The 24924-nt window shown below is 44.2% G+C and overlaps 1 protein-coding gene across 1 annotated transcript; it reads left to right on the top strand.

Annotated features, from left to right (window-relative positions):
* The first annotated feature begins 1238 nt into the window (after nucleotides 1-1238).
* SEMA4A (semaphorin 4A) lies at nucleotides 1239-11404 on the top strand. The gene is made up of 13 exons (XM_069107630.1): nucleotides 1239-1372; nucleotides 2063-2125; nucleotides 3286-3384; nucleotides 3781-3886; nucleotides 4980-5096; nucleotides 5318-5442; nucleotides 5567-5739; nucleotides 6354-6504; nucleotides 7305-7485; nucleotides 8361-8479; nucleotides 8652-8815; nucleotides 9279-9382; nucleotides 9941-11404. The coding sequence occupies exons 1-13, from the start codon at nucleotides 1370-1372 to the stop codon at nucleotides 10531-10533; spliced, it is 1998 nt and encodes a 665-aa protein (XP_068963731.1). The 5' UTR covers nucleotides 1239-1369; the 3' UTR covers nucleotides 10534-11404.
* Nucleotides 11405-24924: the final 13520 nt, after the last annotated feature.

Below are 24924 nucleotides of genomic sequence, written 5' to 3'. Positions count from 1 at the left end.
ACCTACGGGTGTTTCTGTTCTCATCTGTGTGTTTGCCTGTTTATGATCCTGTCTGGGGCTATTTCTGCATTTGTTGGTCTGTCTATGCTGATCCTATAGTTTTCTGTTTATCTTCATATCTATCTGTGAGACCATCTCTTTTTATTTTAACATTTTAATGTATTAATTTTTAATATTCTTTTCTTTTTAAATTCTGAATTCCAAAATCTCTCCCCAAACATACTCCACCTACTGAGAAGGCAAGCAATATGATGTCAATTATACATGTGAAATCATATAAAACATTTCCATATTAGCCATATTTTTTTTAAAGCAAGTGAAAAATCTTAGCTTAATTTGCACTCAGAGTTCCTCAGTTCTCTCTCTGAAGGTGGATCACATTTTTACATCGTGAGTCCTTTAGAATGGTCTTGGATCATTGTCTTGATCAGAGTAGCCAAGTCTTTCCCAGCTGATCATCATGACAACGTAGCTGTTACTGTGCACAATGATGTGAGAACATCTCTCGACACCACTTCCTTCCTCTTAGCTTCCCCTTTGGTTTGGGACATTGGTGTACCCATCTCCAACCCCCACCACCTTGATACACACCTTTCACCTGATCTCTCTGTTGCTATATATATATATATATATATATATATATTTTTTTTTTTTTTTTTAATGTCAAATGTGCAATGGGACAAGCCCTAGTATGAGAGGAGCTGGTTGACCTGGGTTCTAGTTCAGGCTCTTCAACTAATTACCTCCATGACCCTGGACTAGTCCCTTCCTTCCTCTGAACCTCATTTCCCTTATTTATAAAACAAGGGCATTGGCTTTCATGAATTTGATCTGTAAGGGTCCCTTCTACCTCTAACATTCTGTTTCTCCTTTTGTTTGTTTACTATGTGTCTGCCTCTCCTCTCCAGTGCCCCTCTTTAAAGCTCTGTGCTCCCCAGCCCCAGAGCTGTCATTACTCTGTCTTCTGGATACCCAGTACTCCAACACAGCTGGTTCTTCACACAAAGCAGGCATGGCTGCCAGCAGGATGGGGCAGGAGGAGGGGGATACTGCTGCCAGAGTCTGGGAGGCAATGGCATGTTCTGCCAATCCCCTCCCTGTTCCCCATTCTCCTACTCCTCTGCTGCTTCGTAGCTGGCTCCTCTGTCCCGGCTTTCCAACTACCACACCAAGCTCTGACCTCTCCTCTCTTCACCCTCACTCTCTTTCAGGTGACAGGCAACGCTCTGTGAGCCTCTTTAGCAAGGAGGGTCTTCAGGATTTTGATGAGCTGCTTCTAAGTGAGGATGGGGCCACTCTGTATGTCGGGGCTCGGGACTCCATCCTGGCCTTGAACATTGGCAAACCAGGCATCCCAGGCCTTCAGAGTATGGTGAGTGTCAGACTGAGAGGCAGGGGGACTGATGGAAGGGAACACAGGTGGATGGCCCCTGGGTGGGCTGGATGGGGTTTTCACTTGTTCATGCATAATGCAACTAATTAATGAAATAATTAGAAGGAACATGTAATCACCTAGGATAATGAATGTTAGAATAATTATAATTATGTTAAAATTTTGGTAAAAAAGAACATCAATGATATACTAATTATAACCACTGTATGCAGGAGCACCATGGCCAAGTAGAAAGAACAGTAGACAGAGAGTTAGCCCATATGGTCTGAAACCCAGCTCTTCTACTTTGCTACTTTGTGTGACCTGGGGCAACTCTATTTCTCTTTATGAAATATGGGGAAATCAGACTATAAAAGTCCCTTTTAACTGTAAATCTTGTAAACATTCATAATCACTTACGACAGCACTTACAGTAGAAGTGTGTGGAGAACTATTTTAACTATTAATATTGAGAAGAATATTAAGAGGGTCAATAATTTACATTAATGTTGCTAATAGGCATGCTAATTAAAATTGTAACAGCAGTTTTCACTGATGCACATTTTTTACAAACTATTTTCACCTGATGGGCAGAACCTATGAGGGGAAGGTGGTGGTAAGAGAGTAGTTAGGGTCCAATGATCTAATAAACCTGTCTCCAGACTCCCCTTCCTTCTTCTGTCTCTCCAGATTCCCTGGGAAGCCAGTCCCAAGAAAAAAAGAGATTGTGTTTTTAAGAAAAAGAGCAATGAGGTAAGGGGAAGTGAGGGCATAGAGGTCTAGAAGGTAAAACCTGGAGCCTTTGGGCCAGAGATCTATTTAAGAAATGTTTGTGGAGCTCACTGGTCTTTGGCTATCCCCAGGCTGGGACATCAATGAATGGGTACCTCTTTGCATGCCAGTTTGGATGTTACTGTAGTGTAAAGATGCCCACTGATAGTCCCCAATCCAATTCAACAAAGATGTTTATGCATTGCACCATGCTAGGAGCTGGGGATACAAAAAAAAAAACACAGCGCCTGTCTTCAAGAAGCCCACATTCTATGGGGGCATACAACATGAAAACAGACAAGTAAGCTGCTTAGAGGAGAGAGAGCAAGAGAGTGCACTTACAATTGGAAAGATGAGAAATGGCTTCATGTAGAGGGTGACCCCTGAACAGAACCCAGGAGGAAGTCAGGGTTTGGAGGTGAGGAGAGAATGCATTCCAGGAATGGAATTTTTGCTGTGCCAAGATGCAAGGAGTTGGAGGAGGAATGCTGAGTTCAGAGAACTACAACTATGCCAGCTTGGCAAATACAACATTTGTGAAAGGAAAGTAATATGAAATGAGTCTTAAAAGGTAAAATGGGAGCCAGACTGTAGAAGGAAGGTTGGAAAATCAGGAGAAAACAGTGTCAGAGAAGCCAAGGGAAGAAAGAGGATCCAATGAGGGGGACAGTCAACACTGTCAAAATTTGGGGAGGCAATAAGTCAGATGAGGATTGCCTCCTCCCCCTCCTCTTCGTGTTTCCCCATCTTTTATCCCGCCCCACAATTGTTTCTCTGTTTTTCTCAATGTCTTCTCCAGTCCCTGCTGGTCTCCTCTGTATCTCCTCAGTCTTGTCTTTTCTCTCCTGACCTCCTAGTTCCTCTCCTTCTTTTTCAATTTCCTTTTTTTCTTTGGGAAACAATTGGGGTTAAGTAATTTGCCCAGGGTCACAAGGCTTGCAAGTTTCTGAGGTCAAACTGAACTCAGGTCCTCCTGACTCCAGGGCTGCTTCACTTTACCACCTAGTCCTCCAGTGCCCCCAAGTCCCTGCCCTTTTCTTCCCAGTGCTCCACACTGGGTTGACCTTGGGCCATGTTCTTGGAGGGACTCAAGTATCTAGGACGATAACATTAGGAAAATATTGCCTCCCCTTGTCCTTCAGACTGAATGTTTCAACTTCATCAGAGTCCTAGTGGCTGTCAATGCCTCTCAGCTCTACGCCTGTGGAACCTTTGCCTTCAGCCCAGCCTGTACCTACATAGTGAGTCCTCAGGCCTTCTGACTTTCCCATCTTACCCAACCACAGCCCCTTTTCTAAATCCCTTGAAAAATATTCCCTCCCAGACATGGGTCTTTGGCATCCTCAATCCTCAGAGGGTTCTTATTAGGTGAATGGCCTAGCATCTAGGCTTACCCCTCTCTTCCCACCAAAAACAAACAAACAAACAAAACACTCAACCAAAAATCTTTCCTCATCCTCTGGATAATCACCTCCCCAAACGTGGAACCTGGCATACTAGACTCTCAAATCTGGACCCTGGAGCCCCTAAGATTTAGACACCCATTCTCCCATGCAATTTATCTCCAAGACTTGAGACTCCATCAACCTGGTCTCCAGCTTTTCTTTTCCATTTTCCCCCTACCCCTCCCAATCCAGGAGCTGCAGGACTTTTCCCTTGTCCCTATCACAGAAGAGAAGATCCTGGATGGCAAAGGACAGAGTCCCTTTGACCCTGCCCACAATCACACAGCAGTTTTGGTGGGTAAGTGTCAAGTTCCCCCCTTCTGTATCTAGTTTCTTTCCTAGGATCTTCATCCTAGGGGGTTTGGAAGGTCAGCCACATAAAAAGAAGGGAAGCCAGAAGACCAGTCTTATATGTCCTCATATCTCATCCTCTGACTCTTAGAAAGGAGGAGGCAAGAAAAGATCCCAGAGGGAATTTGGAGAAAATTTGGGTGGGAGGAGGGTAAAAAGAGATATGGTAAGAAACCAGTGAGACAAAGAAGGAAAAACAAGCCATGTTTCAGGAAGGAAAGTCAAACAGAGTAAGGTGGTTGGAAAGATATGATTGGTCTAGATCACATCTGGTCTCAGTTGTCAGTAAATGGAAAACTATTGAAGGCTTTTGAGCAGTAGAGTGACATAATAAGTGGTCAGGTTGGATTGGAGGAGAATCATAGGCTCATAGGAAGCAACAGTGTGGTTTAGTGGATAGAGCTGGAGCTAGTAAAGTCTGAGTTCAAATCTTACCTCCAATTGTTTTTTTTGGGGGGGAGGGCAATCAAGGTTAAGTGACTTTCCCAGGGTCACACAGCTGGTAAGTGTCTGAAGCTGGATTTAAACTCAGGTCCTCCTGAGTCCAGGGCCAGTGCTCTATCCACTGTGCCACTTAACTGCCCCTCCAGTTCTTAATAAGCTGTGTGACCATGGGCAAGGAGATTAACCTCTCTGACCTTGAATTTCCACATCCATAAAATGAGGATAACCATATCTGTGGCATGTATTTCATAGGGTTGTTGTGAAGATTAAATTAGATAGTATTGTGTAAAGTTCTTTACAAAACTATACAAATGTCAATCTATTATTAGGGTTTTAGAGCTGGTAGAACTCTTAGAGATCATCTAGTTCAAATTCTTCATTTTACAGAAAAGGAAAATGAGGTCAGAAAAACAAAATGCCTTGCCCAAAGCCCCAGTGTGAGCCCAGGTCTTCTACTCTCAATCCAATGGAATAGAGGGGAGGAAGGAAGGGAAGAAGGGGAGTCAAGGGGACCAAAGGAAGACAAATGCTGGTTCCCAGGCTAGAAGAACCCTGACAAAGCTCCATCACTCTGTTTCTTCCTGCTGTCACCTCAGATGGGATGCTCTACACTGGCACCATGAACAACTTCCTGGGCAATGAACCCATCCTGATGCGAACCCTAGGAACTCAGCCTGTCCTCAAGACGGATGCTTTCCTCCGATGGCTCCAGCGTGAGTCATGTGGCCCCTGGTGGCCTCAAACCTCATTGAGGCACAGGTCCCAAACTTTGGGACATAACCACAGCATCCTAGGACCTAGACTAGGCAGCAGAACCAGACATTCAGGCAACTTAGCTTCTGGGGTCCTCAGAATCATTGGGCTTTCACTGTGGGGAGGAACCTAGACTGCTGGGCTCCCAAACCCTAACCCCATCTCCTCTTCCCCCCTGAAGCGGATGCCTCCTTTGTGGCCTCCATCCCCTCTGCCCAGGTCGTTTACTTCTTCTTTGGGGAAACAGCCAAAGAGTTTGACTTCTTCGAGAAACTCACCATCTCCCGAGTAGCACGAGTCTGTAAGGTCAGAGGGGACCTTTGGGATAGGATGGAGGAGCTGGAAATGGAGGAGCTGGAGATGGAGGGGCCATGATGGGTCAGGCTGACATGAGAAATAAAGAGTCCTAATGTCTGGCTCTGCTCCCCAGAATGATGTGGGGGGGGAGAAGCTACTGCAGAAGAAATGGACAACATTCCTGAAAGCTCAGCTGCTTTGTGCCCAGCCTGGCCAGCTGCCCTTCAATGTGATCCGCCATGCAGTCCTGATGCCTGCCCACCCCCCTGCCTCTTCCAGAGTCTATGCAGTCTTCACATCCCAGTGGTGAGTGAGAAACTCCGGAGCTCAAGGGTGGAGAGGGGTGAAGTCTGGTAACTGAGAATTCTCCGACATCTGAATGGATCTGGTGTCTGGGAGATCTGGTAATTGAGGGGTCAGGAACTCAAATTATCTAGGTTTTTTAATTGTTTTAATTTTAAAGAGAGAGCTACTTGGTGTTCCAACAGCCCTGTACAGAAAACATCTAGAAATCTGTTTAACTGTAAGATTTGGTCTGAGAGAGATCTGTGATCTGGTTCAAAGGGATAGAGAAATCTATTTTCTGCTTGTGCTCCTGAGATTTTTCTAAGACCTGGGTTTTGTGACTCTGCCAGTCTCACTACTCCTCCCATTCAGTAGATCAGTCCTGGGCGGAGCAAGCAAGTAGAGCAGGTGTGAGAAATACCTCCACCCATTCGTGCCCGACACCTGCCCCAGGGCTTGAGCCCCAATTAATCCCCATTAAGAATAATGACACCCCAGATCACATGCTGGGCAAAGATCCTGCCGCAGGCTAAGTGGCCAGCATCTCTGAGGGGATCTCTAAGTGCCGAGCACCACCCTTCCTGCAGAAGGAAAGGCAGTTTGCCAGAGATGCATTCCAGTCGCTGTGTCTTCAGGCAGGTTGGAGAGACCAGAAGTTCAGCGGTCTGCGAGTTCTCCCTTTCAGACATTGAGAAGGTCTTCGAGGGGAAATACAAGGAGATGAACAAAGAAAGCTCCAGATGGAATACATACAGTGGCCCTGTGAGCAACCCTCGGCCTGGCAGTGTGAGTGGCACCTTTACACACTACACACCTGCCAAGCTCCACCTTCCAGGCCTGATAAGTAAGGGCCAACCCCTGTCTCTCTGTGCACACCCAGAATTTGGCCTGCCAACCCTTACTCTGTGTATGTGTCGGCAGCTCCAAAGGGAGATGGGAAAAGCAAGGACACAGAGGAAGACCTGAGCCAGGAAGCCCGGTGAGGGGAGAGGGGAGAGGAGAGAAAGGTCCTGCCTTGGAAAGTACTCCCAAATGAGTCAGGCTGTGTTGGTCTCCAGGACACCAAGGTCTCAGGTCCCAGCCTCCCAGTGAGGAGTTCCCACTAGTAGGGGTGAGAGCTGGTAACTACAGTGCTTTAAGATTAATAATAATAATAACAATAAAATGACTAGCATTTATATAATACTTTAAGGTTTCAAAATGCTATACAAATATTATTTCATTTGATCCTCACAACAACCCTGGGAGGTAGGTACTATTACTATCCTCATATTACAGATGAGGAGACTGAGGCAGACAAAGGGTAAGTGATTTGCCCAGGGTCACACAGTTAGTAAATATCTGAGGCAGGATTTAAACTCATGCCTACCTGACTCTAAGTCAAACATTCTTATCCCCTATCCGACACAAGCTGCTGAGATTCACAAAGCACCATATGTACATTTATTATTATGATATTATCTTCTTCCATCTGGGGTTGAAGGCAACAGGAAAAGAGGAACCCAAAGGAGGACAGTGGGGGATGGGGGGTGTATTAAGTGGAAGATTTGAACAGTATCTTAGACTTTGCCTCTGTTTGGCTTCAGTGCTCTGTGGGTCCCTCCTCTGACAAAGCCTTGACCTTCGTGAAAGAACATTTCCTGATGGATGAGAAGGTTGTAGGGAAGCCCCTGTTGGTGAAACTGGATGTGGAGTACACCAAGCTGGCTGTGGAGATGGCCAGCGACATCAGTGGAAAAGGCTTCTTGGTCATGTACTTGGGTACCAGTAAGTGCTTAGAGATCCCCCTCACAGAAATTGGAATAAAGATGTCTCCGGCTAGACAAAAGGGAGATTTGATGTGGGAAGCCATAGGTGTCTTCTAGAGATCCATTGCTATAGCATTTTGAGGCTTATGAAGTGTTTTTCTTACAACAATCCAACAAGATAAGCAGCATTAATATTATTACCTATATTTTACAGATGAGAAACTGAGACTTAGAAAGGGAAAGTGACTTGCCCAAAGTCACAGCTATGTGGCACAGTGGATAAAGCAGTGGGCTTTGCATTAGGATCTTCCTGAGTTCAAAGCTCTGTGACCTTGGGCAAGTCTATTTGCCTCAGTTTCTCATCTGTTAAAGGAACTGGAGAAAGAAATGGCAAACCACTTCAGGATCTTTGCCAAGAAAATGCCCAAATGGGGTCAAAAATAGTTGGATACAACTGAAAAAGGTCTTAACAACAACAACAAAAGAGGTGGAAAATATCAGAGGTCAAATTCAAACTCGGGTCTCTGGACTTTAATGCCATGATGCCTTTAAGATCTGGGGGTGGGGCAAACCAAGAAGGAAGGGATGGGCAGCTAGGGCCCAGAGAAGAGAAGGCAGGGTGGTGGTGGGGATTCTTAAGGAGGATTCTCAGAAAACAATCTTGTAGAATCTTAGAGTTAAAATGAGGAATCTGAGAGATGATCTAAAAGAAGGATGCAAGTTAGACTTCAGAAAGAGGAAAACCATCAACTTTCCTGATAGCTGGAAAGGGGAAGCCAAGGAAAGGAGAAGGGGTTATCTTACATGAAAAGAAAGCAGAGAGTGAAGGAGAGGGAAAGAGAAAAGCCAAAATCCCTTCTCCAAGTGCCCCAGTTTTTCTGTATCTTTTACCAGACACAGGTTCCCTCCACAAGGCTGTGGTAGTTAAGGACAGTGATACACATCTGGTGGAAGAGATCCAGCTGTTCCAGGAACCTGAGCCCATCCGAAACCTACTACTGGCACCTGCCCAGGTGGGAAGGGATCCAAGCCCTGCCTAAAGTAGGGAAGGAGGAGGGAACTTTGCTGGCCTTTGAGGGGATTGCCTATAATAGTGTGGGTCTCTCTTAGGGAAAGGGATACTTGGGTTGGCCTTGGGATTTCTGTGCTCACAATGACATGTCTTTCCATCCATCCCTCACCCAGGGAGCACTATTTGTGGGCTACTCTGGGGGGCTTCTGAGGATCCCCCGAGCCAACTGCAGTGTCTATGGGAGCTGTATAGACTGTGTCCTTGCCAGGGACCCCCACTGTGCCTGGGACACTGTTGAAAGAGCCTGCCGTGTCTTTTTCAACACCTCCACAGACTTGTAAGTGGTATTGCCTGGAGCTCCCCTCTTGCTCTAGGGATGCTAGAATGGAAGTGACGCTCTGGCTTTCTTGCACTGTGCCCTTCCTTGTATAGTTGTTTTGAGGGGATCTCTTGTTTGAAGTGTATTCTAATTGCAATGTATAGATTCAAATTCTGGCTTGTCTCCCAGCCTGCTCTGACCTGTCATAATGACTTAAACACCCTTCTCTTTTCCCTTCCCCTCATGGTTGTTTTGAGCCACCCCATCTTTGCTATGTTTCTGCTCTTGGGGGTAACAGGGCCTTCTCTCTCCCAGCTATCTGTCTCCATTGCCCAAGGCAGTTTTAAGATCTTTGACCCACCCTCTTCCTCCCTAACAAGATGCTTTCTAGAGCCCTACCTACTCCTTCAGAAGTTTCTGGCCTCCACCCTTCCTCTCCCCAACCTCATCTCCAACAATCTCTGCTTTCTTATCTCTCTAGACCTTTCTGGAAACAGGACATAGATCTAGGGAACCCAGCCTGGGCATGTGTCAGTGGGCCCATGGGCAGAAGTCATCACAGACCCCAGAGCCCACCCCAGCTCAGTAAGTATGGAGTGGGACCAGAAGGAAAAAAAGAGGATGTCGTGTTGGGGTGGTGGTATAGAGGTTGAGGGATAGTCTATCCTTTCCCCTGCCAGGAATTTTGTTCACTAAAACTCTCCCTGTCCAATTTACCTAGTTATTTTGGGGACTCAGGCATCTGGAGGTGGGAATTGAACAGGTTGGTAGGAAATAGAAGAAGGGCACTGTAGAAGGAAAGAGTAAAAGATATTTGTTTCAAGAATAAAATTGGGGGTCAAGACTGGGTGAAGGGGAAGGTTTTGGAGTAGAGAAGAGATTGAGGCCAGAGTTGCATTTGGAGTTAAGGGTAGGGAACTGTCTAAAACCCTGTTCCTCTCTGTTTGACAAATTTCAAGTGCTCCCCTCTATATATTAAGTCCTGTTCTGCCTCCCCATTGCCCCAGGAATTCATGTAAGAAAAAAAATAAGGGAACCCAGGGTGATCCATGTCCCAAATGTCAAAGGGTGATATAGGTTAAAGTCTCCCTTTCCACCTCCTTACTTTCTCTACTTCATCTTTCCCCTTCTCTCTCCACATAGTTAAAGAAGTTCTGGCTCCTCTTCACTCCATCTTGGAACTCCCCTGTCCTCAGACCTCCACCCTAGCTACCTACCGTTGGACTCACAGAGCAACCCCCATTCAGACTTCTTCCTCAGCAGTCTACAATGGTTCCCTCATGCTCCTAGTTCGGGAGGAAGTCAGAGGTCTCTACCAGTGCTGGGCAACTGAGAGTGGCTTTACGCATCCTGTTGTCTCCTATTGGATACAAAGCCAGGAGGACCCCTTGCCCCTGGATCCGGAATTGGCAGGGATTCCCAGAGAACGGGTGGAAACCCCTTTGACTGTTGGGGGACCCACCCCCCTGACCACTCCTAGGTCATACTGGTCACATTTCATCATTGTCACTGTCCTCTTGGCTTTGGTGCTCTCAGGGGCCCTAATTGGTCTCGCCTCTTCTCCACTGCGGGCCCTTCAAGCACAGAGAAAAGTCCAGGGCTGTGGTACCCTGCCTCCTGGGGAAAAGGCTCCACTGAGTAGAGAACCCCCTGTCCAGCCTCCCAAGGACACTAGGACCCTGAACGGAGGGGGTGTGGATGCCGACAACAACCAGCTGGGGACTGAAGTGGCATAGACCCTACAATAACACACATGCGATAATGAAAGATTGCTATGGATACTATGGTATGATGAAGAGTTATCCTTGGTAAAGATCACCAGACCCTACCATAGGAAATTGTTGGGATGGCCCTACAATAACAAGTGGGAAGGAATGGCCAGAGAAAGCCACTTTCTTCTTACCAAGAGGAGCTTGTCCTCCCTCTGCCACTCTGAGCCACTCTACAGAAATAATGAGGAGCACACCCAGCAGCTTAAAACCATCCCTGGGACATGACCCATCTTGCAAGGACATGCCAGCCCTAAGGACCTTCCCCTGACCAAGAACGTTAGGGTGGAACCTCTCTTGTCAGGAGACTGCCCAGAGTGCAGAACCAGTTTGTCAGTCACAAACCATTCCAAGAGACCCTCCAGAAACAGACCATGATAGGAAATCCTCTTATGATAATATTCCCAAGCAACGCAGTCATTGACCCTAGCTGGAAACCGAATCATAACATGTGCTGGGACTCAGACCACTATATCCACAGGTACTCTTGTCTCCCTTTGGTCTGATGAGGATCTTCAGGAAGTCATGTCCCTCCTCATTCCAGTGTTCTCATGAATGAGCCTTGGGTGTTCTCTCCCAAGGTTTCACCTCTCCTGATGCAATGGGGAACAATTTCCAATTCCCCTCCCCCCCTCCACAGAATTATGGGGAGTGAGGTAATCTGAGCCTTGCACAAATCTGGCCAACTGTGGCCTCTTTCAACTTTGCCTCTGCCCTTCTTCACCTTACCAGTCTCCATAAAGATGCATCATCCCTCCTCTACTCTTCCCCTTGTTTTTGTCTTTGGAAAAGTGTACTCCTTGCCACAAACAGTTTATTTTTTATTAAAAAGACAAAACTTAAAGGTGGCTACTTTCTTCTTGAAGGCACAGTGGAGAAGTTGGGACAGAGAATCTAGCTAGGGTGTATGAGCTAAGAAGTTTCATGCTATTCTGGTTCTCATTTTGAACCCCATGGTTGGTCATTTCAACATCCCTTTTCTAGTCCTGTTGACTGCTTCAATCTCTTGACTTTTTCTTTTGACAATCCCCAAGCTAAGGTTACCACCATCATCTGCTTTCTAGGCTACTATTGTAGCCAGAGAAGCAATGAACTAATTTGTTATACATTCATGCTACCCAGCTTCAACTGCTTGGCATTCCTTTTATTCCCGCCTTTTTCCACTCCTTGGAAATTCCCTATGGTGGTCTGATTCATGGAAACAACTGAAACCATGAATTATTGATGTCTTTAAGTCAACAAGAATTTATTAAGACTATACTATGTGCCAGGGCCTGTGCTAAACACTGGGGATATAAAGATAGACAGAAAACATCCCTTGCTCTCCAGGAGCTCATATTCTTTTTTTTTCTTTTTGGAGGGGGGAGGGCAGGGCAATTGGGGTTAAGTGACTTGCCCAAGGTCACATGGCTAGTTAAAGAGCTCACATTCTAATGGGAGAAGACAACATGCAGACAACTCTGTACAAACAAGATATAGAGGGTAAATTGGAGATAATCTCAAGGTCATCACGGCATTAGCATTTAAGGGGATTGGGAAAGGCTTCTTTCAGAAGGTGGGATTTTAGCCAGATCTTGAAAGAAGCCACAGAAAGCAGGGATGACAAGGAAGAGGATTCCAGGAACGGGGACCAATCAGTAAAAATGTGTTGAAAAGGGGAACGGAGTGTCATGTAGGAGGAACAGAAAGGAAGTTCAGTGTAGCCTTCTACAGAGTAGAAGGAGAAAGGGAGAAAGACCAGAAAGGTAGGAGGCAGGTAAGTAAGAGCTTTAAAAGACAAACAGGATTTTTTATTTGATCCTGGAGGTAATAGGGAGCCACTGGAGTGGCTATTGAATGAAAGGGATGGGTAGGTGTAATGATCAAACCAGAAGTAGAAAAGTATCACTTTACAGATGAGTGGAAGAGGGACTCTCAAATGGGAAGAGACTTGAGGCAGGGAGACCAACCAGAGAGAAGGCTATTTCATTCACCACTCTTTTTTTTTGGAGGAGGGAAGGCAGGGCAATTGGGGTTAAGTGACTTGCCCAAGGTCACACAGCTAGTAAGTCTGAGTAGTAGTGTCTGAGGCCGCATTTGAACTCAGGTCCTTCTGACTCCAGGGCCGATGCTCTATTTACTGTGCCACCAAGCTGTCCCTAAGAAAGCTACTATAATAGTTCAGGTGTAAGGTGATAAGGACCTGCACCAGGGTGGAGGACATGTTAGAGATAAGTGGGGGTATCATGAGAGATGTTGTGGAGGTAAAAATCACAAGACTTGTCAACAGATTGATTCTAGAGATGTAAGAGTGAGTAGTTGAATATGACATCTAGGTTACAAACCTGGGTGACCAAGGATGTCCCTGACAAGCAAAGTGAATTTTGGAAGAGGATAGGGTTTTAAGGAGAAGAATGATGAATGCAGTATTGGACATATTGAGTTTAAGATTTCTAAGGGGTATTTAATTTGAGATCTCCAATAGGTAGTAGGAGATGCAAGACTAGAGGTCAGGAGAGATGTTTGGACTAGATAAATAAGTCTGAGAATAATCTGTAGAGATAATTGAATAATTGGAAACTAATGATATCACTAAGTAAAACAGTATAGAGGGAGAAGAAAAGAGGGCCCAAGATAGACTTGGGAGACATCCAAGGTTAGTGGACATAACTAGGAGACTGAGGAAAAGTCAGACAAGCAGGAGACCAGGAGAGAGCAGTGTCATCCCCATGCCCAAAGTTGCTATCCTTTTAGCCATCTTTCTCTCCTGTCTCAGAGGAATAGTTTTTCCTATGGCTAACCCTTTCACTTATTATGCTCTTGCTCTTATATGATTCAACTCACTCCAAAACTTTTCTCCACCAGTTTTCTTCGATTTCCCCAGAATTTTCATTCAACATCATCCTCTCCAAGGGCTCCTCTTCTACTCCAACCCACTAGGTTCCAAAGGAGACTGTAGTGATATAGAAACCAATTCATAACATTCTCTTGATTTATTTAATACAGTTCAACTGCTGAAGTGCATGCAGGTGCATGTGAATGTGCATGCACACACACAATATCACACAGTTATTCTTAAAATTACTTGAATGGATGGGCTGGGGATAGCTAGTTTTCAGTAATTAATAATAATGATAATAGCCAACATTTATATGATGCTTTAAGGTTTGCAAATCTCACTGGATGTTATAGGAATGTAAATTTTTAAGATCTTCCCTGCCCCTAGGTTAAGTGCACTTGGAGCCTATGGCAGGAGGCTTGGTTTTCAGGAATGCCCACACCTTGGTGCTTTGTGATTGGGCAGTGGGTCAAGAGGGTGGTTACATAGTCTGAGCCAGGAGAAGGCTATATAATCCCTGATGTGAGGCTTTGCTTTGGGGCTCACTTTGAGAAGTGTTGTGTGATTTGACCAGATGAGGCTCTGGGCAGCCGTTGAGAGCCCCCCTGGCTTTGAAAACCCAGGTGTTGATGCTTCCCTCTCTGGTAACTGTGATTTGGTATGGATGTAATGGTTGGACAGTTTGGAAGCCTGTCTTGTCTGCTTGATCTGTTTTTCTGTCTTGTAACTTCTGTCTGTATACTCTGAAGCTTGGGGTGATGACCTTTTCCCCCTGAACTAGGGAAACAAAATATGTTTGATTAAAGTAAGCTTGTTAACTCATTTTGAATTGCTTTCCTTTAGAAAAGCAGACCTAAGAACCTGTGCTGGCAGCCACCCTGGGGATGCTGGCGTGCTTGCTGCTACACTGGATCCTTATAATTATTCCCATTTTGCAGATGAGGAAACTGAACCTGAAGGAAATCTGGTTTTCTTGATTTGATCAAGGATCAAAATGATCAAGTACTAGAGGAAATGATGGAAAAGAAGACAGCAGAACATCCCACTATTGTACATATACCCCAAAGAGGTCCAAGAGAGAAAGACACTATATAAACCAAAATATTCATAGCAGCAAAATGATCAAAAATGATCAGGAAAGCAGAGGGTCCATCTTCAGCCCAATGTGAAGGCTTCATCTAATTCATCTTATTATCTGTTCTTTTTTCTTTTTTTCCAGTAAGTTTTATCAATCTCTTTTGTATTTAATTAGTCATTTCCAGACACACACCACTTCCAGGTCTCACCCCTCTTCCCCACCTCCACCCCTGTAATAAGTACACCACTCAAAGGAAAAAAGCAGTGTAAAGCAAAACCAAGCAACAGCAATTGCATCCAATAGCATATGCAACATTCTGCACCCACAGTCCCTCACCTCTCTCTCCTGAAAGGAGGGAGTTACAAGGCTAGTCATTATTATCCCTCAAAGCTTGGTCTTCATTTATATTAGTGTATTTATTATTTATATGATTCTCCTGGTTGTGCTTACTTCACTCTGAATCAGTTCATACAAAACTCCTCGTGTCTTTCTGAATTCTTTATATTCCTTGTTTGTTTTTAGGTCCAGAGCTGTGATTTCATTGGCATAGGGGCCTTTTTGATGAAGATCCTCTACTTATATGATGGGCAACATATCTGTGATTTATAATATTTGAGAGCCTCCTGGGGCATAGAGAATGGCACAATTATAATAATAAAAGCTAACATTTTATATAGTGCTTACAACAATGTGCCAAGTAATGTGCTAAGTGCTTTATAAATACCATCTCATTTGACCTTCAAAAATCCCTGGGGTGGTTGCTATTATTATCTCTATTTTATAAACATGGAAACTGAAACAGACAGAAGTTAAGTGATTTGCCCAGGGTCACCCAGCTATTAAGTGTCTGAGGCTACGTTTGAACCCAGATCTTCCTGACTCCAGAAAGACTAGGAGTACTCTGTGCACTGTGCCACCTAGCTGTCTATCATGTTCAGATTACCACAATTTGTTCAGCTAGTCCTCTTCCTTCCTTCATCTTTTTCTTTCTTCTTTCCACAAAAAGTGCTGCTATGAATATTTTGGTTTATATAGTGTCTTTCTCTCTTGGACCTCTTTGGGGTATACTGTGTTTCCCCGAAAATAAGCCCTATTGAGATTGCTACTGTAGTGAAGGTGATCCCCTGCGCTACACGCTACATTACAGTACCCTCTGTATGCACCGTCCCCCCCCCCTGTGAAACGCACGCTGTGCTCCAAGCTGCATCCAATCAGAGCTGCATCAGTGAGTGCATCATCCTGTTCTTCCCCAGTGATTTGCTTATTGAATAAAGGTACATTTTTTTGTTCACATTTACCTGTTTATTAAAATTGCTGTCAATGTTCATTAAAATAAGCCCTCCCCTGAAAATAAGCCCTCTGGTGTTTTTCTGTCCCAAAAAATTAATAAGACAGTGTCTTATTATCGGGGAAACACGGTATGTACAATAGTGGGATGTTCTGCTGTCTTCTTTTCCATCATTTCCTCTAGTACTTACTCCTGAAGGATGCAAGTTATCTCCCATTGTCTTGGATTTCGTTAAAGCCTAAAAACTCTTATTTTTCAATAGATCTTCCTCCTGTTCTCATGCTGAGAGAGAGAGGGTGAAGGGTGGGGAGGGAGAGAGAGAGAACTATGTGTGTGACACAGGTTCTGGAGAGAGGAAGAAGGTAATGTTTCTCTTGAAATTAAACTGAATGCACTGGTGCATGGTAAATGTTTAACAGCTGGCTAGGGGGGTGATTGTTTGCAGGACAGTTTTAAATTTAATCTGAATTATTAATATTTCTTAAGTCTAGACAGTCAACTAAACAAGACCTGAATTGTAGCATTTTGCCAATGGTGTTGCTGAGGTTTGGAGTTCAGGGGTGCTCAAGACCCCAAAACATCAATATCCTGAGTCCTGCTGAATGAAATTGACTCAAGCCTTCAATCAGCCAAAATAAAATAAAGTTCATTAAAGATTCACTATAATGGTAGACTCTTAAGGAGCCTAAGTATTCGTGATGCTTGTGTTGGACAAGCAGGCCAGAACAATCTGACACAGAGGCTGAGCTAGTCTGAATCTCAGCACCTTCATGGAGGCAAGATGATCTTATATACTGAAAAACTGTGGGAGGGATCTAGGGGTGGTCTAGAGGGGGGGTTTGGTCTTGAGGAGTCTAAGGAGGATCTTGAGGAACTAAGGTCAGACTCAAGGAATGAGATTAAAGGTGGGAAGTAGCTGAAGGCTACCTGGAGATGAAGACAATGGAGAGCTAGCCTAGTTTAAGGGTAACAGATTTGGGTCTAGATATTTTGATGGGATCAAGGGTGGGAAGTAGTTGGACAATGGAGGGCTAGGCTATGTTAAGAGTAACAGAGATTTGGGCCTTGCTTAATGGAAGGCTTGACCTCAGGCAAATGCCTCATCAAGTGGGAAGATTAAATCAGAGTTCAAGGGGTTTCCCAGAGCCTGTACCCCATCACTGTAATGGTCACACTGAAAATTTAATAATTTTTAAGCTGGTTTGAGCTGGGTCCAGCCACCCCTATTAGAGCAGGAGGTTCTTCCTGGTTCAGTGGTCAATCCTCTTTGATACAGGGATCTTTCTGCTGTCATAGAGACCAACAGACTAAGAATATTACTTTGTCATGTCAAAGCACAAGTCCTTTAGTGTGATGGAGCCACAGGCATCATTAGGAGTGGCCAGAAGACCCCCCCCCCTCCACTCCAAGCACCATCTAATGGGCAGATGGTGAGCCCCTATCACTCTATCAATAATCACTTTCTGTACTTTGGCTTTTACCAGAACCACTATCAATCCCACCTTTATAATCCGAGTATTACCAGGGAAAGAAACTTTAGAAATCATCTCATCCCCTCCCTGAGGCACAGAAGTCCTTTAAGGCATCTGCTAAAATAACCTTCAATAATCTCTGAAGACCTCCAGGCATGTGGAAGTCACTACCTTTCCACTACCTTTGGATGACTTTGTTAAGAAATTCTTCTTTATGTTGAACAAATACACCTTTCTCTAACTTACCCATGCTAGTTCTGCTCTCTGGAGCCAAGCAGAATAAATATAACTGTCTTCCACTTAACTTTCTAAACATTCAAAATAATAATACTCTCCCATTTATATATAAAATACTTTACAGTATACAAAGCATTGTCCTCTCAAGAACCCTGTGAGGGTAGGTAGTGCAAAAATCCCTGTTTTTCGGATGAAGAAACTGAGGCTCAGAAATTTTCCTACAGACAAAAAGCTAGTATCATGGAGGGATTGAAACCTAGGACATATAAATCTAAATTCAGTGCTATGAGTGTTACCTGGAGATGTCCCCTAAATCTCTAGAGAAAAAAATCCTAGTGATGAGGTATAGGCTCTGGGAACCCCCTTGAACTCCAATCAAATCTTCCCATCCCATGAGGCATTTGCCTGAAGTCTGTTCATTGTCCAGCTACTCTCCATCCTTGATCCTCTCAAAATATTTATACTCAAATCTGTTCCATTGTCCCTCCCTCATCTCCAGGTAGCCTCCAGCTACTTCCCACCCTCAATCTAGAGTTTGACCTCATTTGACTCCTCCTGAAGACCCTCCCCAAACTCCTCCTCTAGACCACGCCTAGATTCCTCCCACAGCCTTTCTGTATATAAGACCCTCCATGAGAAAAGAAAGCCAGAGAATTATCTAGCACAGACTCACTTTGTGTCACATTATTCTGGCCAACTTGTTCAATACAAGTGTCACAGATCCTGAGGCTCCTTAAGAGTCCATTATGGCAAATCTTTAATAAACTTTGTTTTCTTTGGCTGAGAGAAGTAGAATTCATTTGGCAGGACCTGATGTGTTGGTATTTTGGAGTCTCAAGAACCCCTAAATCCTGACTTCAACATTTTATGGCACCCTATACCTCTACACTAATTCCTTCAACTTATCCTTATATGATATTACATTGAGTTCTAACATACTCCTCAGGTGACCCCCTGTAGGTTGTTAACCACATTTATGAAAGGTGCCCTGAACTGAACAAAGGTGGGATTATTACCTCTCTGGTAGTGAAGAGATTACCCATAAAGCAGATTAGGATTGCTCTGGAGACCCCAAAATACCAACTCTGACAAATGAATTCGACTCAAGTCTTCTCAGCCAAAGAAAAGTAAAGTTTATTAAAAGTTCTTGCATTAGACACAGAGTAACTCTGTGCTAGGTCATTCTATGGAGTTCTCCCACACATGGAGACAAGATGGGGTCTTATATACAGAAGGTTGTGGGAGGAATCTAGGGGTGGTCTAGAGGAGGAGATTGGGTAGCATCTTAAGGAGGAGTTAATGAGGTCAATGAGTGATTAAGGGTGGGAAGACCACAAACAATGGTGGGCTAGGCCAGTTCAAGGGTGGATCAGTAGGGTGGGAAATCTAATAAGTCTAGTAACAGAGGGTAGGAAGTCTAGTAATGGACTTGCCTCATCCAATGAAATGATTTAATCAGTGTTCAAGGGCCTGTACCTCAAGGACTCAAGGAGAGCTTGGAGGGGGCTCCCAGAGCCCATACCTCATCAATACTAGCTAGACTCTTAAGGAATCTGAGCATTTGTGACGCATGTATTGACAAGGGGGCCAGATTGAATCCAAGCACCTTCATGGAGACAAGATGAATTTTATATTGAGAAAGACTGTGGGAGGGATATAGGGGTGGTCAGATAGTCTGGGGTGACTGGAGGAGGTCCAGGGAGGACCTTGAAGAGGACCACAGGTCAGTGGGACTCTGGCTCTGATGGCTGAATAAGCCCTCTCAGCTGACGAGCCTGCTGTCAGGCCTGGATCGGTCCCCCACCCCCACCCCCCAGGCATTATGTCCTCTCCACAAGCTGATATATACCCCCAGCCTGGGAACAGGGAGGTGCTCAGTATTCTGGGGGGTTGGGGGGGGTGGAACATGATGTTTCAGCTGGGAAGGAGATTTGTGGTTTGGTTCTATAAAAGCTTGTTCTTGCTATAATAAAGTTGGCTGTTTTCCACCACTGTTGGAGTCCTCTCTCTTTTGTGCACTCTCTCAACCTCTGGGTATGCAGCTCTTTCCCACCCTGCTGCTGGACAGCAGGGCTCCTCACAGAATCTAAGTAGGATCTTAGTGGGACTGGGGTGACTAGATGTTGGATGCCAGGAAATAAGGGATTTTGATAGGATCAAGGGTGGGAAGCAGCTGGAGGCAATTTGGTGGTAACACTATGGAGGGCTAGATTAGGTTAAGGGTAATAAGAAATTTGGGCATAGTGATAATGAAAAGTTTTGGCCTCAGACTAATGCCAGATCAAGTGGGAAGATTCAAGGAAAGTTCAAGGGTGTTCCCAGAGCCTGTACCCTGTCAGTAGTATTACTATTAATATGTCCTAAGACCAAATTAACTTTTGTGGCTGCCATATCACATTGTGACCTCATATACTCACCACAGTTCCATTATAAACTTTTTGCAGTTGACTCCCAAATCGATATTTACAGAAAGGATGTTTCCCCTGAGTTTCAGCCCTGAAATTTCAACTGCTTCTTGACCCTGAACTTTCCCACCAGACTAAAACTGAGCAATTGTAAAACACAGCTTATCCTGGTGAAGATGGGTGTTTCTACCACCACCTCAATTACAGTAATCATAAAAGTCAGCCAGTTTTAGCTAATCTGTCAATCAATTAAGCATACTGTGTTTGTCTTTCTTTTCCAAGACCTGAGAGAAATGACGGGCCTTGCAGTTGACTTTGACTTGAGTGAGGGAGGACTATGCAAGGTCACCAATCTTTTCCAGAGCCACCCTGGGTCCAGTAGCCAGATATTCATCAGGAAGACTGGAGATGGCCCAGGATGCAATGGGAGGCTCTGTCCCTTTTAGGTTAAGGCCTTTTTAGGTAAACACTTACAGTGAGATAATACCCATTTAGTGAATAGGCCTCTTTAAGAAGTGAGTCAAGGGATGGCCCCTTTAATTAGAAAAAAAGAAAAAAAATCAAGCTAGGAGGGGAAAACCCTCTGGGTTGCTGTTCCAAAGAGAAACAGTTATCATAGACATTCACTCTAAGCCTGGAGGGCCCAAAATACAACCTTTTAGTGGTGCATGGGCAGAGACCTGTTGTGGTCCCATCAATGAGCTTCCCAGTGAACTGGGTTAAAGGTTTTGTCTAATTTTTATCTAATCAATCGATCAATTAAGCACATAGACTAAAAAGGAACAAAGTTTCATCATTTTGGGAGGAGTAAAGTATTTTAATCATTGTATGAAGACAGATGACTTGTACAGTAAATGTCTTGCAACCAATCATGGTTGCAAGAATCAGACACACACCTAAGTCTGTCTACTACTGACACTGAGAGCCAGTTCTGAATTATTCATTCCAGCATCAGCAAGTGGAATGGTTGTTAAATCCAAGGGTGAAGACCTCTTGAGATGGAATCCTGATGGCCTTGAGAACTTGAAAGATGGGAAGATCAGGAATTCCCACAGGTGTTGTCAGGCGTGTCCCCCAGAGCATCAGTTTTGGGAACTGAGAGACAGGCCTAGGTCAGACCAGATACAAGGAAGCTTTAGGACTCTACAAAGGGCACTGGCCTTCGGAGACTAAAAGAGAGCTACACTAAAGGAAGCTTAGAGAGGCCTTGAAAAAGGCCTTCCAGTAAATAGGACTGTGAATTAACCTATTGACTATCTGTGGCTTTCTATATTAGAGCACTTTCTATTCACAGGGACTTCATATGTGTAGGGGGAGAGTGTGTCTCTGATATGGATCAATAAACATTAATAAAATACCTATTCTGTGCCAGACACTGTGCTAAGCAGGAGATGCAAAGAAAGTGATGAGGTATGGGCTCTGAGAGGAGCCCCCTTGAGCTCTCTTTGAGTACTTGATGTACAGGCTCTTAGAACCTCCCTTGGACTCGATTAAATTGTCTCATTTAATGAGGCATTTGCATGCGGTTATAAGCCTTACTTTGTGGCTGGGCCCAGACATCTAGCCTAGTTACTAACTTCTAACTACTAGCCTAGCCCTCCATTGTTCATCTACTTCCCACCCCTGAGCCTATCAAAATATCAATACACCCTTGAATTGGCCTAGCCCACCATTATCTGTAGCTTCCAGCTACTTTCCACCCTTAATCACTGATTGACCTCATTAACTCCTCCTGAAGACCCTGCCCAAACTCCTCCTCTAGACCACCCCTAGATTCCTCCCACAACCTTCTGTATATAAGACCCCATCTCACACCATGTGGTAGAGAACGCCATAGAATGACCTAGCACAGACTTACTCTGTGTCTAATGCAAGTGAACTTTTAATAAATTTTACTTTTCTTTGTCTGAGAAGGCTTGAATGAAATTCATTCGGTAGGACCCGGGTGTGTTGGTATTTTGGGGTCTCCAGAGCAACCCTAACGCTCTTAGTGGGTAACCTCTTCAAAAGAAAAAGATAATCCCTGCTCTCAAGAAGCTGACATTCTACTGAGGAAGACAACGCATGAAAGGAAGATGAGGAGGACAGAGGAGGCACCTGGTACAGGGGTATGATGCACTCCAGAGGAGGTGGGGGGAGAGGAAGTGTTTTTGTAACAACTGTTGGTACATTCTTGCTTAATAAATACTCTCTCTGAAAGTTAATTAGATCTGACTTATAATCAGTGGAACACATACCTGTGAGGCTTCGTGAGTGACAGTTCAAGGATAACCCCAGATCTTCAGGGTTACCCCTATTTTTTAAGGTGTTATTTTCTTTAGTATTTTTTGGGTCTCCTTTAGCAGGCTGTTGACTCTCTATTAATGATTTTCTTGCATCATTCTCATTTCTTTTCCCAATTTTTCCTCCACTTCTCTTACTTGATTTTAAAATACTTCTTGAGCTCCTCCACAGCCTGTAACCAATTTTTCTCGGAGGTTTTTGATGCAGGAGTTCTGATTTTGCTGTCTTCCTCCTGCTCCATGCCTTTATCCATTTTTGTCCCCCCAAAATGATTCTATGTTCTGTTTGTGCTTCCGTTGCTTGCTCATATTGCCATCCAATTACTTTACTTTTGAGCTCTTTGCTGCAGTAGAACTCTGCTTCCAGAATGGAGAGAGCTATGTCCCAAATTACTGGGCATTTAGCAGTTGCCAGAGCTATTAGGAAGGTGCCGTCTCTAGAGCCCCCACAAGCTCTGGATCACTGGTTACATACTCCAGGACCACCACCTAAGACCATGAGCCAGATCCAAGCAGGTTAAAGCAAGAGTGATTACCCTCTGAATGGTCATTTGGTACCCTCTGTGATCTGCAGGCTTTGCTGCTTCTCCTCCCAGGGGCAGGACTCCACTCTTGAATTCTCCCACACCCCCTTCCAACAGTTCCACACTGACCTTTTACTTTGTCTTTATTTTTGGTATTTATGTATTGAGAAGTCTGGAACCTGCCACAACTACTGATGATTCACTCTCCCAGAGTTTGCTCTGGTGGCCCCTAGTTGGGGCCACCCTGGGGCTGGAACTGCATTCGTGCTGTGCTAGACCCTTCCTGTCCACCTGCCAGGCTTCCTCAGTGGGAGATTTGTTTCGCTCTGTCACTTTGTGGGTTCTGTAGCTCTAAAGTTTCTTTAGAGTCATTTTTACATGTATTTGAAGCGATTAGAGTGGGAGCCCATGCCAAGTTTGTGCTTCAGGGTAACCCTTAAAATTCTATAAAATGAAGTAGCAGTAGGCACGCTTTAGGTATTTGGCCTGCCAATGTGAATGGGTGTCGGCAATGTATTCCTGGAGGAGCTACTGTATCATCTTCCTCCGCCCAACCTATGACTGGCAGTTACTTCTCCACAATTTAGCTATTTGTCAGTGTCACCAACATAGCCTGGTCATTTGTGTTCAAAACCTGGGAATTCAGTTAGCAACCATTTTTTATCTATTATCTCTTATAGCACCCATTAAATCTGTCTCTTCCTCTTCTTGGAATCAGGAAGACTTGACTAACATTTTCTAGTTTTTGTGAATTTGGGAAAGTCCCTCCCTCTCCTTTCCTTACTCTCCTCCCCCTCCTTGAGAAGGCAAGCAATTTGATATTGATTATACATGTACAGTCATACAAAATATTTCCATATTGGCCATGCTGCAAAAGAAAATGCAGATCCCCCAAACCCCAGAAAAATAATAACGTAAAAAAAATATCTTTCAATCTGCATTAAAACTTCATCAATTATTTCTCTGGAGGTGGATAGCATTTTCATCATAAGTCTTTTGGAATTGTTTTGGATCAGTGCATTGCTGAGAATAGCTAAGTCATTCACAATCAATCATTTACAATATTGCTTTTACTGTGTACAATGTTCTCCTGGTTCTACTTTCTTCACTTCACATCAATTCATGTAAGTCTTCTCAGGTTTTTCTGAAAGCATCCTGCTTGTCATTTCTTATAGCACAATAATATTCCATGACACTCATATACCACAACTTGTTCAGCCATTCCCCATGCCCTTTTTTCTTTTTCATATGTATCCTTCCCTGAGACAGTTTCATAGAACATTAGAACTTAGAAGTTCAGTCTTCTCACTTTTCTTTTTTTTTTCCCTTTTTGGAGGGCAATTTGGGGTTAAGTAACTTGCCCAAGATCACACAGCTAGTTTTTTTGTGTGTGTGTAAAGTGTCTGAGGCCAGATCTGAACTCAGGTCCTCCTAACTCCGAGGCCGGCACTCTACTCACTGAGCCACCTAGCCACTCCTAGACCTCTCACTTTTCAAGTCAGATAAAGACTTCTTTGTAAAAGGTTTTAGCTGAGACTTGAAGGAAACCAGGGAAGCCAAGATAAAGAGATGAAAAAGGAAAGACTTCCATGAAAGGGATGGACAGCCAGTAAAAATTCACAGAGTAATGTCTTATGGGAAGAACAATAAGGAGTCCAATGCCATTGGATCACAGTGTGTGGAGGAAGGAAGACTGTAAAGGTGGAAGGTGGTAGTGGGGGGAAGGTTAGGAAGGGCTTTAAAAGCCAAACAGAGGATTTTCTATTTGATCCTGGAAGCAATAGACAACCATTAAAGTAGTGACTGAATGGGGAGTGGTGGTGGTGGGGAGGATGTGGTCAAACCTGCACTTTAGAAATCTCCCTCTGACAACTGAGTACTCCTTGAGGATGGAATGGAGTGAAGAAACACTTGAGGCAGGTAACCAATCAGAAGGAATGCTGCTACAATAGTTCAGGTGTGAAGAAATGAGGGTCTGCACTAGGGTGGTAGCAATGTCAGAGAAGAGAAAGGAGATCTCCATCTAGCTAAATCTATAAATATACACACACACACATATATATATATAACTATATCTAGACAAATAGATATGTAATCTATAGATCTATCTATAACTCTATCTATAGATATCTTTATAGGTATAGATAGATAGTGAGAAAGATCTCTACAGATATACAGACACAGATATAGATACATAAGAGATGTGAAGGTAGAATTGACAGGATTTGCCAAGAGATTAGGTATGAGGGGTGAG

The sequence above is a fragment of the Petaurus breviceps genome, unplaced genomic scaffold (assembly GCF_028583685.1).
Source record: "Petaurus breviceps papuanus isolate PSGF00001 unplaced genomic scaffold, PetGlider_PUasm1.0 90165, whole genome shotgun sequence".
NCBI lineage: Eukaryota > Metazoa > Chordata > Mammalia > Diprotodontia > Petauridae > Petaurus > Petaurus breviceps.
The sequence above is the reverse complement of the archived record's forward strand: the minus strand, read 5'-3'. Positions and strand labels throughout refer to the sequence as shown.

Bases quoted from the DNA above. Each gene is read 5' to 3' on its own strand.
- SEMA4A (XM_069107630.1), top strand. The intron at 7,486-8,360 runs GTAAGTGCTTAG...ATCTTTTACCAG, and splicing joins GGTCATGTACTTGGGTACCA to ACACAGGTTCCCTCCACAAG. The intron at 8,816-9,278 runs GTAAGTGGTATT...TTATCTCTCTAG, and splicing joins TTCAACACCTCCACAGACTT to ACCTTTCTGGAAACAGGACA.